Source organism: Bison bison, unplaced genomic scaffold (genome assembly GCF_000754665.1).
Source record: "Bison bison bison isolate TAMUID 2011002044 unplaced genomic scaffold, Bison_UMD1.0 scf7180017864297, whole genome shotgun sequence".
Taxonomy (NCBI): domain Eukaryota; kingdom Metazoa; phylum Chordata; class Mammalia; order Artiodactyla; family Bovidae; genus Bison; species Bison bison.
Window position 1 is genome coordinate 5249628 of NW_011494869.1, and position 15218 is coordinate 5264845.

The 15218-nt window shown below is 36.5% G+C and overlaps 1 protein-coding gene across 5 annotated transcripts in view; it reads right to left on the minus strand.

Annotated features, from left to right (window-relative positions):
* Nucleotides 1–1208: 1208 nt before the first annotated feature.
* Nucleotides 1209–15218, minus strand: part of NFAT5 (nuclear factor of activated T-cells 5, tonicity-responsive) — a 111830-nt gene continuing 97820 nt past the window's right edge. For 4 of the 5 annotated variants that reach the window (XM_010850946.1, XM_010850949.1, XM_010850950.1 and 1 more), the window contains 5 exons: nucleotides 12527–12607; nucleotides 6760–6908; nucleotides 3504–5985; nucleotides 2616–2859; nucleotides 1209–2162 (listed from right to left, as the gene is read on the minus strand). In XM_010850946.1, the coding sequence (XP_010849248.1) occupies nucleotides 2624–2859; nucleotides 3504–5985; nucleotides 6760–6908; nucleotides 12527–12607 (2948 nt within the window). In that variant the 3' untranslated portion in view covers nucleotides 1209–2162; nucleotides 2616–2623. The remainder of the gene's footprint in view (nucleotides 2163–2615; nucleotides 2860–3503; nucleotides 5986–6759; nucleotides 6909–12526; nucleotides 12608–15218) is intronic. The other variant, XM_010850947.1, reaches the window with a different exon arrangement.

The window sequence follows — 15218 nt, forward strand, 5'->3', positions numbered from 1 at the left end:
AGACGCCACGTTGTGGTAGAACATCAGACAAACTCACAAATTTACCACAAAAATGTGTGGCAAAAAAAGAATAGTTTATATATATGTATATATATAAATTTCTATATTTATGCCAATGTACTCACTCAGTACAAATAGCAAAATAGTATACCATTTCCTAAATACAAAATATAGCTTTCCAAAAAAATGAAACACACATTAGATATAAACCATCCAAAACTTGAACGATTGAAAACTGTATTCAAAATTAAATGACCCAGAGTGGGTCTCTTTCTGAAAAGTTCCCTTCATATCGGCAAGAAGCCTGTACTACTGAAAACATAATTCAATGCCTCTCAATCAGAGAGAGAAAGAAAGAAAGAAAGGGTTGGGGGTGGAGGGAAGAATAAATGAGACCAAAGAGAAAAAAACAAATTAAAGAAGAGTACAATTCAAAGAACCAAGGAAGACCATCACAAAAAGGGGGAAAAATCCGGCTGTATAAACAAAACCAACACCACAATTCCACAAAGTTCAACTAAGTGTAGGATAGAAAAGACAAAAACAAAAAACAGAAATGTAGCCTTGAACGAACAATTAACAGGCTATTTTTTGTACATTTAAAAAAATAAATGAAACGGACAAGAATGCCAAAACATCTTATCTACATATAGAAGCCACACACAATTTGGCCTTAAACTGTATTAACAGCTTTCTACATGCCAAAAGGAGAATAAGACGTAAGCATATGTCCAGACAACAGGTTGTAGTGAGAAGCAGGCATCCCATGGGTGGTGAGAACACCCAAATCTGTATAACTAATACTACAACTGCAAGTTCTGGAGTGTGTTATTTTGCTCTCTATAGATGTAACACAAATAAATTTTTCACTTTAAGTCAATGATATGACCCTGTAAAGCCTAAGGCTTGTGGGAACCATCAGGTAAATGACCACTTCAAACTGTAAAGCACTGAGGTGACAAGTGAATTACACTCACTACAACTCAGGGAGAAGTGATGTTTCAAGAAATTTTAGTTTCTCTCTCTTTTTTTAAATTAACATTTACACTGCTTCCTATAAGAGGGAAAAATTTGAAGACTTCAGAACAGCACCGTTCATGGGGAAAAAAATGCATTGTTTATTTCTCAGGAGTCAGTTCCCCTTATTCCTGAAAGGGTACCCCCCTGCCTGTGCTGCAGGAGTTGCTGGGTAACCCTAGATCAACATGGTCTTTTTATTTAAGTTACTACAGGGTCACAAAGCTAGTAGCATATTACTAATTGTCTAAAATAAAGTGAAGAGGGGAAGAATAACATAGATGAACATAAAAAGGGAATACCAGTCCAAGACTGGGATAAGAAGAAAACAGACTCCAATTACTGTCAGTTTTAACTACTGTAGGAGGCTATCAGAACATAATTTACCATACATCATCCCCTTCATTTTTTTTAATAAAGCAAGGTATTTCTTTTTCTATGCACAGTTATGACTAAAACCCTTAACAGAAACCTAAGAGAATTAATGACTCTCTGAAAAATAAAATCAATAGCATTCCAGCTGTTCCCTGTTTGTAAGTGTGTTGTCTGTGATAAATAGAGGCCTCTTATCTGTGCAGAGCTCTTAATACAGCCTACTTGTCAGAATGTTATCCCTTCAGTTTCTCCATAAAAACTGAGAAAAGATTCCTTCACTATAGCCAATAGCTGTGCTTTTTATACTGAAAAATTACAGCCTTAGTTATTATTTCAACTCTTTTTCATAAGCCACTACTTGACTAAACAATGCAGAAAAGAAAATACAAATGAACAGAAGTAAACATGAAACATGAATTATTTTCTAATAGCAATAATAACTGAGTGATCCAGCTTGTCAACTTAAACTGTACTTTTAAAGAAAGAGTGTCTACAGAAATAGCAATAATTAATTCTGTCAGCTGGAAACTCAAATAGATTCTCAGTCATCACTGTTATTAGGAACATAAAATATAAAGATGTTAACAATGGTGGTTAATCACTGCAATAGGTAGCCAAGGTGTGCTCTTTTGCAGCCAGAGTAAAATCTATCCATTTACTCAATCACAGTTTTTCATATTTTGTTTTCTTTTAAAGTAACAGTTCGATAATCCTCATGGAATCACAAGATCTCAGGATATCTTGAAATCAGGATTTTCTTCATGGAATTTCTAAAAAAAGAAGACGTTTAATTTAACTCACTAGGGAGGGAAAGCATTTACAAAGTTCCTGTTGCCCTGAATGATCCCAAAGTATATTACACTACTATAAATGATAACTTTACCACATTTATACTGTCATATTTTTTCAGATTCAAGGTTTACTTCTTGAGGAAATGAAGTATGAGATGTAATTATGTCCAATATATAGTACATTCAGCAGATGTTCCATCATTTCAACAGCAAAGAAACTTAAGAGCCAGAAGGAATGCCCAGTACTAACAATATGACTGTAGGTTATCATTCAGAGCAATCAATTCAGGGTAAAAAAGGTACCCTGTGAGAAAGCCATATTTTAAAAGATCAGAGTCTAAACAGTGTTAAATTACTTAACCCAAATATGCTAAGAATAATAAAATTTATTGATGCTTTTCAATAAGAAAGAAGCCAAAATGCATTACTTACATATCCAGTTAAAAGGAGCCAGTTAAGTTGTTCCCTTGGTTTTGCAATGAAACAAGCAAATCAATCTTTTCAATGTTCTGGTTGGTGTTTATAGAGGATGCCATTGGAGAATTCTCTGGCATTTGCTGAGAAAGAAGTGTTGTCACAGGTGGTTGGCCCTCGTTTTGTGGCTGGCCTGGTGGACTTATGGCCATCAACTGATCTGGCAATGTAGCTGGTCCAGAAGTTAAAAGCTGACTACAGTCTGCAGAGACATTGAAAACAGAGAAGCTACCTGATTAGTTATTTTCTGTTAAGATTCATAAGAAGGTATTTACTAGTGGCTGGGGTATATAAATGCATTATTTTGTTAAAAGTGAGGAACCTGACAGCCTCCAAAAAGGTTTTCATCAAACAGTAGTAGAATTCATCCTCGCTTGTCTCTAAGCAGTATAAAAATACAACACTGCTTAGTTATCAACATAAGTCCTATATAATTTCCTTGGTACATAAACATTAAAGAAACGTGGGTTTCTACCTCCTTGGAAACTACTTGCTTTAACTGGCTGAAAATTTTTCTGTCGTTTGTACTTCATCTTCCTTTCAAGGTTATATCTCAAAATGGCAGACACATATATTTAGATATATCACCACCTTTAATCCTCCCAATATCCTTGTCAAGTTTGTAGTATTACCACCATTTTAGATGTGGAAAGTGAGGCTCATGCATGTCAAATAACCTGTCCAAGGTCTCAGTCTATAAGTGGTACAGCTGGGACTTGAACTCACTTCTGTCCAACTACAATCTCTGCTCTTAAAACCACTGTGTTGTGCTTTCTCTGGTAACGATAACGTGACCATTTCAACCAATAACATTTAAGAAATGGGAAATTAGAAAGAGTTTCTTACTATTTTGAATGCCAAATAAGAACATTCCAGATGTCTGTTGAGAAGAGCCAGGAGAATTCTGTAGCTGGTTCATTGTACCTCCTGTAGTGTTGTGAAATAAAGTAGCCTGTGGTTGAGGTGAAGATGTGGCTCCCTGGATTCCAGGCATGTTGTTCTGAGGGGAATAAAGGGGAGACTGTTGCATGTCTTGTTGGTTCATACTGGTCTGCAATGCAGACATGGATGCTGGAGAGAGGAAGAGTGTTACTTGCTGCTCTTGAGAACTGGGTGACCCTTGGACCAACTGAATCTGAGGTGAGCTATGGAACAAGGAGGTCTGTGATGATTCGGATTGGGCAGGACCTGGGTTCTGAAGTGAGGAAACCGTGGTCTGGTTCTGAAATTGCATGGGCTGCTGCTCTTGATTCATTGGGGCCATATTATTTTGTTGATGGAAAATTGATTGGTTCTGCTGCTCCTGATTAGCCACTGGATTTTGACTTGGATTGAATATCATGTTTGGTGGTGGCTGCTTTTGAGACGCCATTGGTGCCATGGCGTTCTGGTTACTGAATAAAATGCTCTGTTGTTGCTGCTGCTGTTGTTGCTGCTGCTGCTGCTCCTGGGATGGAGAGTTACTCTGGATGGCAACTATTGAGTGCTGTGACTGAAAGATTGTTCCTTGTTGGTTTTGAGGCATTGGGTTAGGAGGAAGGGAGCCCAGGGAAACCTGAGGCTGAAACAGACCTTGCTGGGAGGGTTGTGCCTGTTCCTGGGAAAGCATAGGGGTCTGAATGTGTGATATTGGAGCCTGCTGCTGGAAAGCAGCTTGCTGCTCAGTGTTTGATGTTGACTGAAGTGGAGAAATTGAATTCTGAGCTGCAAAAAATGAAATCTGTTCTTCCTGGGCCACTGTGTTGGTTTGGAGATTATTCATTGGACTTTGGGAAAGAAATATGTTGGCTGACTGTTGGTCTTGAGGAACAGAAGAGCCCTGCAGCACAGCCATGGTATTTTGAGAGTGAAACATTGGAGGCTGCATTTGTTCAGAGGAGGCTGTAGAAGTCTGACTGTGGACAATAGGACTTGGACTATGAAAAATAGAACCTTGAGTTTCCTGGGAAAGGTTCTGAGGATCAGCAATAGGATTCTGAGGATGAAAAAGCTGAGCCTGTGAATGAGAAGACTGCTGCAAAAAATTCCCTGATTGAAGTGACATCATCTCATTACCTTGCTGGAATAAACCATTGCCTTGCTGCTGGGTACCACTATTTTGAACACTTATCATACTTTTTGTAGATGAAAAAAGGCCAACTTGAGGCTGACTGTCCCCACTATGTTGCATTTGGACCATGGTCTGAAAGACACTGTTCTGAATCTGTTTTGCTTGTGCTCCAGTCTCTTCTCCATCTCCTGAATTTGATGTCTGAAACAGGGTAGTGCCAGAAGTTGCAACCTGCTGTGTGGTAGTTGTAGTAGTTTCATTTCCAGAAACTGCCGGAGGAGAAGAAAACAATTCACATTGCATTTGCATGTCCTCATTGGCTGATAATGCGCTCATCATATGAGAAGTCTGCTGGTAAACTGGAGACTGCTGAAGGTTTCCATTTGCTGAAGCAGATGAAGGAAACAGCTCTGACTGAATCTGGGCAGCTGCCTGGCAGATACTCTGTTGCATCTCCATCACCATTGCAGCTGAGGAGTCCATCACTTGCTGTTGCTGCTGTTGCTGTTGCTGATTAGACAATGTGTTTTCATTCTGTGGGTGAACACTTTCAGCTCTTCCAGCTATTAAATTATCTGGTCTGGTATGGACTGCTGGTTCTGTTGAGGAAAACATTCCAGGGCTTACGCTATTTTGAATTTGACTGACTTGTTGAAAAATGTCTGCACTAAGCTGTTCTTGAACATTCTCGTTACCATCTGGAGCAGAAAATAAAACTGAAGATAACTGCTGTTGTGCCTCTAAAACTTGTTGGACCAAGTCAACATTTCCATTGCTGCCACTGGCAGTACTGCCTGTAAAACTCCCTGCCTGCAAGTGTTGTATCGTATTTTGTAGTTGCTGACTCACACTATTTGGTGATGGGAAAATATTTGATGAAATCTGCTGCTGTAAAGTCTGTGCTTGTTCTTGCAGTGGAGACTGCTGCTGTTGCTGTGATGTCTCAGTCAGGTGTGACAAGTTAACCACTGTACCATCTGACTGTAACACCTCTCTAGACTGAGTTTCTCTTGTTTGAAACTGTGTAGCCTGCTGTAGTAGTGCGTCATTGCTGGGCAGCTGACTAGACGCAGAAACTGCTGGAAAAGTACCAGGCTGTGAAATGTCCTGTGTTTGGATAGTTGTCAGGGTCTCTGGGTTGTATGCCTTGGGCTGAATCTGTTGTTGCTTTTCATTTTCAGAAGTTAAGTGGGAAGATGATGATGAAAAAGACCCATTTCCTGCTATGTGAGAGATATTTTCTAACGTTTGTTGAGTTGATCCAACTGTCTTTGTAGTCTAAAAAATAAAAGCCAAATAATATGTATATGTATAAATGAGCTCATATGATTCTTCAAAAATTATTATTATAAAAACATATGCAGGACCAATTTCCTAGTTTATATTATTATTCAGAAAACAAGTGTAAGACTATGATTATCAGTGATAACGTTATATATTACTGTCATCAGGATTTTTAAAGAAGCACATAAACAAAGACAGTCAAACAATAGAAGTAGACACAGAAGAATAATCAGCTATTGATATGCTTAGGACAGTAAGTACACATTAATTCTATGGTTCATGAATTACTAGCAAATTTTAAAATATCTCCATTTGTGCATCACTTATAACATTATTGGGAAGGGGAAATAAGAGAAAAATGGAAAAGGAAAGAAGAATCTTTCTTGGAAAAAGGAAAAAAGAAATAAGAGAAAAAGGAAAAAAGGAAAGAACAGAAAGGAAATAAAATGTCTCTATAGTTTTGAAAATGTTAAACCTGTACTTTCATTATACCAAACATCACAAAGGTCCGGCTAATGCATTAATTCCTTTCTTGTCAAAAATGTATATTGGAAGTTGCCCTGCAGGCTATTTTATTTGAATATAAAATCATTTACTCTACAAAGCAAAATTCATTAAGTGCAGCCAAAGAGAAACAGCTATAAGAGAAATAGGAAAAGTAAAAAAGCATAATCAGGGAAAAGAAATCAAACTACTCAAACTATAACTATTTTTATATTTGAGGTTAAGATGTGACAGGGCACTCACTAGTGAGTCAATATAGCTCACCTTAAAAATAGAAGGCGATCTTTTCTCTGCTGTTACTTCCATTGGAGTAATGTCTTCACTCTTAATCATAGTGCTTGATATGAGCGGAGTGATCAGAGCATTAGGAAGCATATTTACCTTATCTAAGTTACATCCAGTAGTTTTCATTGCTGTACACACACCAAAAGAAAAAAAAAGTTGAAAATCACTGAAATCAACTGTATCATTCTACTGTGTATTGATACCTTAGTCATGATTCAAAACACTAATTTTCTGATGCTCTGATAGTAGCATGAAGATACAAAATGTGCCCAAAGTGTGTCCTCCCTCTTTTTAAGTAGCAGTCCCTTGAGGACTCCTGGCAGTAGCCTGAGACTATGAGTTAAATATCAACAAGCTTGAGCACTCAGTTATCAAGTTATACCTCTCAGCACGCTTCAAAAGGCCCTGAATTACACTGCTGGACATGACCATGCAGCCTGGAAATCTCCAGGAGGTTAAAGCTGCTCAGTTACAACTGTTATATTTTCCTCTTAGTATCTGGCTGCCGGGAAATTACAAAGTCAAACTTTGGGGGATTATAGGATTGCTTGAACACTTCTCTCCTCAACAAAACTCAAGCTTCTCAGTAGGATGCCATCAACTGATCAAACAGATTCACTTTTCTAAACTAATGTCTTAGAAAACTTGAATTTGCCAAGTTGACATATGAACACATTTTTCAAGAAAGGACTTAAGTTTTTTTCTTTTCAGAAATTTAAGTATGACTGATATTTTAGGTTTACCAATTAAATTTCCAAAGCAAAACCAGCAAGTATTTTTCTACTTCCATCTACTTCCATTTTCAGAAGTAGTTACAGATTAGAAACCAAGGAGAGGCAATATGTAGCAGATAGGTAGGTTCTACCACTTCATTCTAACTGCTTTTCCCCCTTGATTCTCTTTCTTCTTTTTTTGTCTATTTAAGCCTGCCACTGGCACTTAGTGGAGCATAGTGTTGAAGCATCACTGAAGGCAGGCTTCTCAATCGAACACATAGCCGAATTCTGAGCTAAGGTTTACCACTACTTTGAGACCTGTGTAAAGAAATACAGATTCCTTAGAAAGCTTAGCTGTTAAACTTTTTTTTTTAGTTGAAAAACTAACAATATTTTATTAGCTTCAGGTGTACAACAAGGTGATTTAATATTTTAATACATAGATTTCTTAATTTGATACTGAAAAAGAAATCCTGGCTACAAAGAGGGTTTTAAAATGGAATATGGTATATAAGCAGGATAGTTATTTTTGTAAATATTTTGACTTAAAAATATTAGAAATCTTCTGGTCTTTATTCAACCTTTCTCACAGCCAATTGGCTAGAAACAATCACTATGAAAACTGATTATACTGGGGGAGGAAAAAGTGCCCACTGCTTTCATTACTCTAAGAAATCAATCATTTACGCATGAGTTCTGTGGATCTATTTTCACCTAGATTCTATCAATACCAACACAATTCAATTTCAATTCTGTCTGAGTCAAAGCTACAGATACAGGCAGGCATTTAAAAGTATTACAGGCCCACCTCAAAAGATAATTTGAAAGACAATTAGTATTGTCGTACGTTGATCCTGTAACATCAACTGCTATTCTTGCTTTTGGATTCTATTAGAATGTGAGTTTCATGAAGACAAGAGATTTTGTTGTTGTTGCCTGGTGCGTACTAGGGAATAAATAAGTATTTGCTGAATGAAGAAACAAATGCTTTCTATGTCTGTACATAATGTCACATTTGTGTATCAAGTTCTAAATCTTATTGTAATTGATGGCTATTTTAAAGGATGTTATATGGAGGATTATGCCATAACACAAATTTAAGTCATTTATGTTGCTAAGACTTCATTATTAAAGCATAACTAATTAAATCTCTAAGAAGGACACCTGGGTGTTATACTAAAGCTCTGATTCCAAGGAATCACAAAAATAAGCCATTTGTCAAGGGAAATTCCTGCTTGAAAGCGACTGTCTTTTTAAAACTGATCAGGAATCTCCAGTTAATGATGTTGTATTTAAAAATGACAAATGAAAATTTTAAACAGATAAAATAGTTTGAAACTGAAAGTCGCTCAGTTGTGTCCGACTCTTTGTGACCCCATGGACTACATAGTCCATGGAATTCTCCAGGCCAGAATACTGGAGTGGGTAGCTTTTCCCTTCTTCCAGGGGATGGTCCCAACCAGGGATCAAACCCAGGTCTCCGACATTGCAGGTGGATTCTTTACCAGCAGAGCCACTAGGGAAGCCCAAGAATATTGGAGTGGGTAGCCTATCCCTTCTCCAGCAGAATTTCCTGACTCAGTAATCGAACCGGGGCCTCCTGCATTGCAGGCGGATTCTTTACCAACTGAGCTACCAGGGAAGCTTGATAAACAGTTTAGTATTCAATTTTATATCTTCATAAAATTATTTTACATGATTTCAGCTGATAAAATTGTCAAAATAAGGTCTGAAGTGTGAGAAAAAATAATACGTGTGTCTGTTTCTTATTCATTTTTTAATCTTGTAAGATTTTGATTAAATGACTATATCATTTTACTACCAAAAATTAAAAATAGTGTTTAACACCTTTTAACCTTCCATCTATAATCGTGTATGAGAAATTTCACACTGGATGAGATTAGCATCCCTGATACTCTAGGAAAAAAACATCTAAGCGTTTTTGGGGAAAAGCATGAAACCATCAAAGCTGGAAAAGGAAAGATCACAAATGTCCCTAACTTTCTTTAATGATTGTTTAATTATGCTATTATTAACCTAATGCACATGGTTTGAATTATTATTGCTTAGATGTTACCTTACACACTAAAACTTGATCTATCTTTTAAAATCCTAGCTAAGTGACCTTCAGCAAATTATAGAACCTCTCTGGAATCTTGATTTCCTCATCTGTGAAATGAGAATCATAAATTATCCACCTCAGAGTTTGGCTAAACAAGATAATGCTGGTAAAGAGTGTGGCATGCTGACTAGCACTTAATATATGTTCAAGAAATATATGTTCTGCTTTGGTTATCCAAAGCAGAGACTTGTAAATTGTCCTGTAGTTAAATCAGATAATTATGCACTTCAGTTCAGTTCAGTTGCTCACTTGTGTCCAACTCTTTGCAACCCCATGAACCGCAGCACGTCAGGCCTCCCTGTTCATCACCAACTCCCGGAGTTTACCCAAACTCGTCCATTCAGTTGGTGATGCCATCCAACCATCTCATCCTCTGTTATCCCCTTCTCCTCCTGCCCTCAATTTTTCCAAGCATCAGGGTCTTTTCAAATGAGTCAGTTCCTCGCATCAGGTGGCCAAAGTATTGGAGTTTCAGCTTCAACATCAGTCCTTCCAAATGAACACCCAGGACTGATCTCCTTTAGGATGGACTGGTTGGATCTCCTTGCAGTCCAAGGGACTCTCAAGAGTCTTCTCCAACACCACTGTTCAAAAGCATCAATTCTTTGGCACTCAGCTTTCTGTACAGTCCAACTCTCACATCCATACACGACTACTGGAAAAACCCATAGCTTTGACTAGATGGACTTTTGTTGACAAAGTAATGTCTCTGCTTTTTAATATGCTGTCTAGGTTGGTCATAACTTTCCTTCCAAGGAGTAAGCGTCTTTTAATTTCATGGCTGCAGTCACCATCTGCAGTGATTTTGGAGCCCAAAAAAATAAAGTCAGCCACTGTTTCCATATCTATTTGCCATGAAGTGATGGGACCGGATGCCATGATCTTCGTTTTCTGAATGTTGAGCTTTAAGCCAACTTTTTCACCCTCCTCTTTCATCAAGAGGCTCTTTAGTTCTTCTTCACTTTCTGTCATAAGGGTGGTGTCATCTTCATATCTGAGGCTTTTGATATTTCTCCCAGCAATCTTGATTCCAGCTTGTGCTTCATCCAGCCTAGTGTGTCTCATGATGTACTCTGCATATAAGTTAAATAAGCAGGGTGACAATATACAGCCTTGACGTACTCCTTTTCCTGTTTGGAACCAGTCTGTTGTTCCATGTCCCAGTTCTAACTGTTGCTTCATGACCTGCATACAGGTTTCTCAAGAGGCAGGTCAGCTGGTCTGGTATTCCCATCTCTTGAAGAATTTTCCACAGTTTGTTGTGATTCACACAGTCAAAGGCTTTGGTACAGTCAGTAAAACAGAAGTAGATGTTTTTCTGGAACTCTGTCATTTTTTTAATGATCCAGCAGATGTTGGCAATTTAATCTCTGGTTCCTCTGCCTTTTCTAAAACCAGCTTGAACATCTGGAAGTTCATGGTTCACGTACGGCTGAAGCCTGGCTTGGAGAATTTTAAATATTACTTTGCTAGTGTGTGAGATGAGTGCAATTGTGCAGTAGTTCGAGCATTCTTTGGCATTGCCTCTCTCTGGGACTGGAATGAAAACTGACCTTTTCCAGTCCTGTGGCCACTACGGAGTTTTCCAAATTTGCTGGAATATTAAGTGCAGCACTTTCACACCATCATCTTTCAGGATTTGAAATAGCTCAACTTGAATTCTATCACCTCCACTAGCTTTGTTTGTAGTGATGCTTCCTAAGGCCCACTTGACTTCACATTCCAGGATGTCTGGCTCTAGGTGAGTGATCACACCATGGTGATTATCTGGGTTGTGAAGATCTTTTTTGAACAGTTCTTCTGTGTATTCTTGCCACCTCTTCTTAATGTCTTCTGCTTCTGTTACGTCCATACCACTTCTGTCCTTTATCGAGCCCATCTTTGCATGAAATGTTCCTTTGGTATCTCTAATTTTCTTGAAGAGATCTCTAGTCTTTCCCATCCTATTGTTTTCCTCTATTTCTCTGCACTGATCACTGAGGAAAGCTTTCTCATCTCTCCTTGCTATTCTTTAGAACTCTGCATTCAAATGGGTATATCTTTCCTTTTCTCCTTTGCTTTTCACTTTTCTTCTTTTCACACTAGTGCGTAATTCCTAATTAATCTATTTTGGAAGTGTTGATGGTCAGAAATTATAATGGCAAGCAATACTGAACTGTATATGTGAATGCTGAATTCTACTATGACACAGGGAAAAATTCCATGGAATTTGATAAAATGTATTAAGGATATTATGCCCCTTAAAAATATAAGTATATAAAATTTTTAAATTTAACTCATGAATTTAATGGCAAAAATGTAAGAAAAAGCTAGAATTATAGAATAAATCAATGACCATTATGTAACTGACATCTTAACATATAATGGCACAAAAGCATCATGATTGAGTGTCACAGATGTATTAGAAATCTGCTAAGAAAAGAGTCTACTCTAACGCATTATAACATCCTGAAGACATTGTTATTGTCTGCTTGGAAATAATGATATCAGAAGAATGGTACCTAAAGCAACTTTTTCAAATGCCAATAGTTCTTATTTTGGTTCTTCAGCCTCAACGTTAAGTCCTACTCACTGGCAGCAAGAAGCTTTATACAGCTATTTTTCATACCTTATCATACCCTATTATACTTTTAAGGTTTTTAATATTAGGGAATAAAAAACAAAACAAAAACTCCTTAACTGTAACATATGTTTTTTAAAAAGTTGTTTATATGGCAAATGAATGGAAATATCAAGTTAGGAAGCAAGTTTCTGCATTCAGTGAAGTTAAACAAGTATTTATTTTACAATATCAAAGATAACCTGCTAACTATTTCAAGTACACAACGGTAAATAAAATAGTAAGGTTTGTTAGAGAAAATATATAGCATCACTGATTTACAATTTTTGAGCATAATTAACTTGGTACCTTTCATGGCTTCTTCGAAAGAGCAAGGTCTTGCCGGACTAGATATTTCCTTCTTTACATTCACATTCAAAGCAACAGCTGCTGTTATTAAACAAAAAAGATTAATGTATTTATTTAGACTTATCCTGAAAAATATATATCTTAAAATTCTTTAACAGGAGTATTTTCTCACAAAGCATTATTAAATTATTTGTTCAGCAGAAATTCTAGGTTCAGATGAGTTTTTATAATCTATAATCACCAGTTTACCCTCTAAAATGCACCACTCTCCAAGTGGGCAGAAACATATGCTTATTATTAAAACAAAATAAAAATAACAGCAACTTTTAAAAATCTTTCTTGTAACAATACAAATGAGAAGATTGACATGACATCTTTAAAAACGTATTAATACCAAATATACTGTAACACTAGCATGAAAAAAACTCACCATTCACCTATGTAAATGATTTTAAAAATACTGATTCAGAAACATAATTGAGAATTTTTTTAAAAACTGTGCTGAATATACAAAATACATAGTATTACTTTTTTATAAAGCCTTAGAAATAATAATCTTTGCTATTATTAATGAAGAATTGCTACATTATTATATCTGCACATATCAAGTACACCTACTATGAAAATTTTAAATTTAATAAGCATAAGAGTAGTGATCAGTTCTGAATGGTACAGTTAAATTCCAACTAAAAAGGTTTTCTTAAATTGACTGTATAGTAATTTTATTTAAATAGATGCTAATTTCTATTTTTCAATGTATTTATATTCCTTAACTTATTCAAAATAAGAACTGAGCCAATTTATTATCAATTTATTCTTGACATCATAATGCAAAATGATGGTTAGAGAATATTAGGATAATTAACTGTGAACAAAGAGACAAAATGTACATGTTTCCTAAGAATGAGGTTAAAACATTTATCTAAGCATGCTGTATGTAAGGGCCAACAAATGATAATCTGAACGAACTGTTAATTGAATGAAATTATCAACTGAATAGAATTGACTGGAAAAGAAATTCATAGACAATTTTAAAGCATAACATTTATTCTAACAATTACAGATTTAAGAATGAAAACTAATCTTCAAAAAATTTTTAAGTTTCTACTTTAAACACAAGTTTTAGTCATTTGTTTTTAAAGCAACAAAAAATTATGAATAAGTATTTTATCCTCCATTTCTTAGAGCAATTACCACTGCAGAGTCACTGCAAAAAACAACTAATATGATTTCTGTGTCTTAAAAGATGGAAGTAAAACAAATTAATGGTCAAGCAATGGTTCAGTGACTAGCAATGAAACACAGGTTTTTTAAGTCTGCAAAATAATGGTCTAAAAGGATGCACATGTAATGTATTTTTGGCAGTATAGACTCAGAGGGCTTTAGAGGGGCTTGTGTCTGGCAAAGCATGCAGAGCCAGTTTACGTTCACTTGAGCCCTTGCTCCAATCCTACTTTTAGACTACATGCCCAAGTACATAAGATACCAAAATTTTCTGCACAACTACTCTATAGACTGTGTGTGCCATCTTAAGTCTACAGGGTGAACAGAGCTTAGGAGCATCAGCTGGTGCATCAAGGCCCTCCAGGTGGAGGATGGAGCCAGGAGAGGGAAAAGAAGGGTGGCAGGCTGGGAAATCCTCTTTCTTCGTGTTGCCATATTCCAGTTTGGACCTCCAAGCAGTCTGAAAATCCTAAATTCAAATCTGGCCTTCCAGGTTATTATGAAGGTATCTAGGTCAAATTAGGATAAAATATATTTATTTGTTCTTTTTTTGTCTGTAACTTAAATATTTTGACAAAATGGTGTAGCAGTCACCATTTCTACTCTTAACTCACAAAAATGAGGGTGGGTCTTGTTTTAGCTGTTATAATTACTATGTGCTAAGTCTCATCAGTCATGTCTGACTCTGTGTGACCCCATGGACTGTAGCCCACCAGGCTCCTCTGTCCATGGAATTCTCCAGGCAAGAATCCTGGAGTGGATTGCCATTCCCTTCTCCAGAGGATCTTCCTGACCCAGAGATCGAACACGCTATCTCTCACATTTCTTGCATTGGCAGGCAGGTTCTTTACCACTAGCACCATCTGGGAAGCCCTATAATTATAATTATTATATGCCACTGAATATGCAAATCTTTAACCACAGTCCCCAGCTGAGTCAAAACAGCAACTAGTTTATCATAATGAGACAGTGCAAATTACCATAACCAAGTTTTCCTGAAATATTCTCTCATGTGCACACCTAAAAAGACATTCACATTTTATAAAATACAAAAAAGTGAAATTATGGGAAGATTCTTTAATTAGCTATATCATAAAGGCATAAACTGAAGCATTAGATCTCACTATAAAATTTGCACAAAATATATTTATTCAAATAAGAGTTTCTGAGAGCAACTGCGGTCTAGTATATATAAAAAACAAGGGGGAAAAACATAAAAGAATAAACATATGTCAGTGATGGTCTAAATGTGGCCAAATATAGCCAATTAGTATAGGCTTTATATTTGGTAATTTATCAAAGGAAAAATTTTAATAATGAGCATTCATCACTAAGAAATGAAGATTCATAGTGCTGATGCTAAGCACTTCAAAGTCCTGAAGTTCTTTATTATTGATCAATAAAAAGAAACAAAAACAACAAAATCTCAGTATTTTAAGGATGGTAGAACTTTAAAGCTATTCCCCCT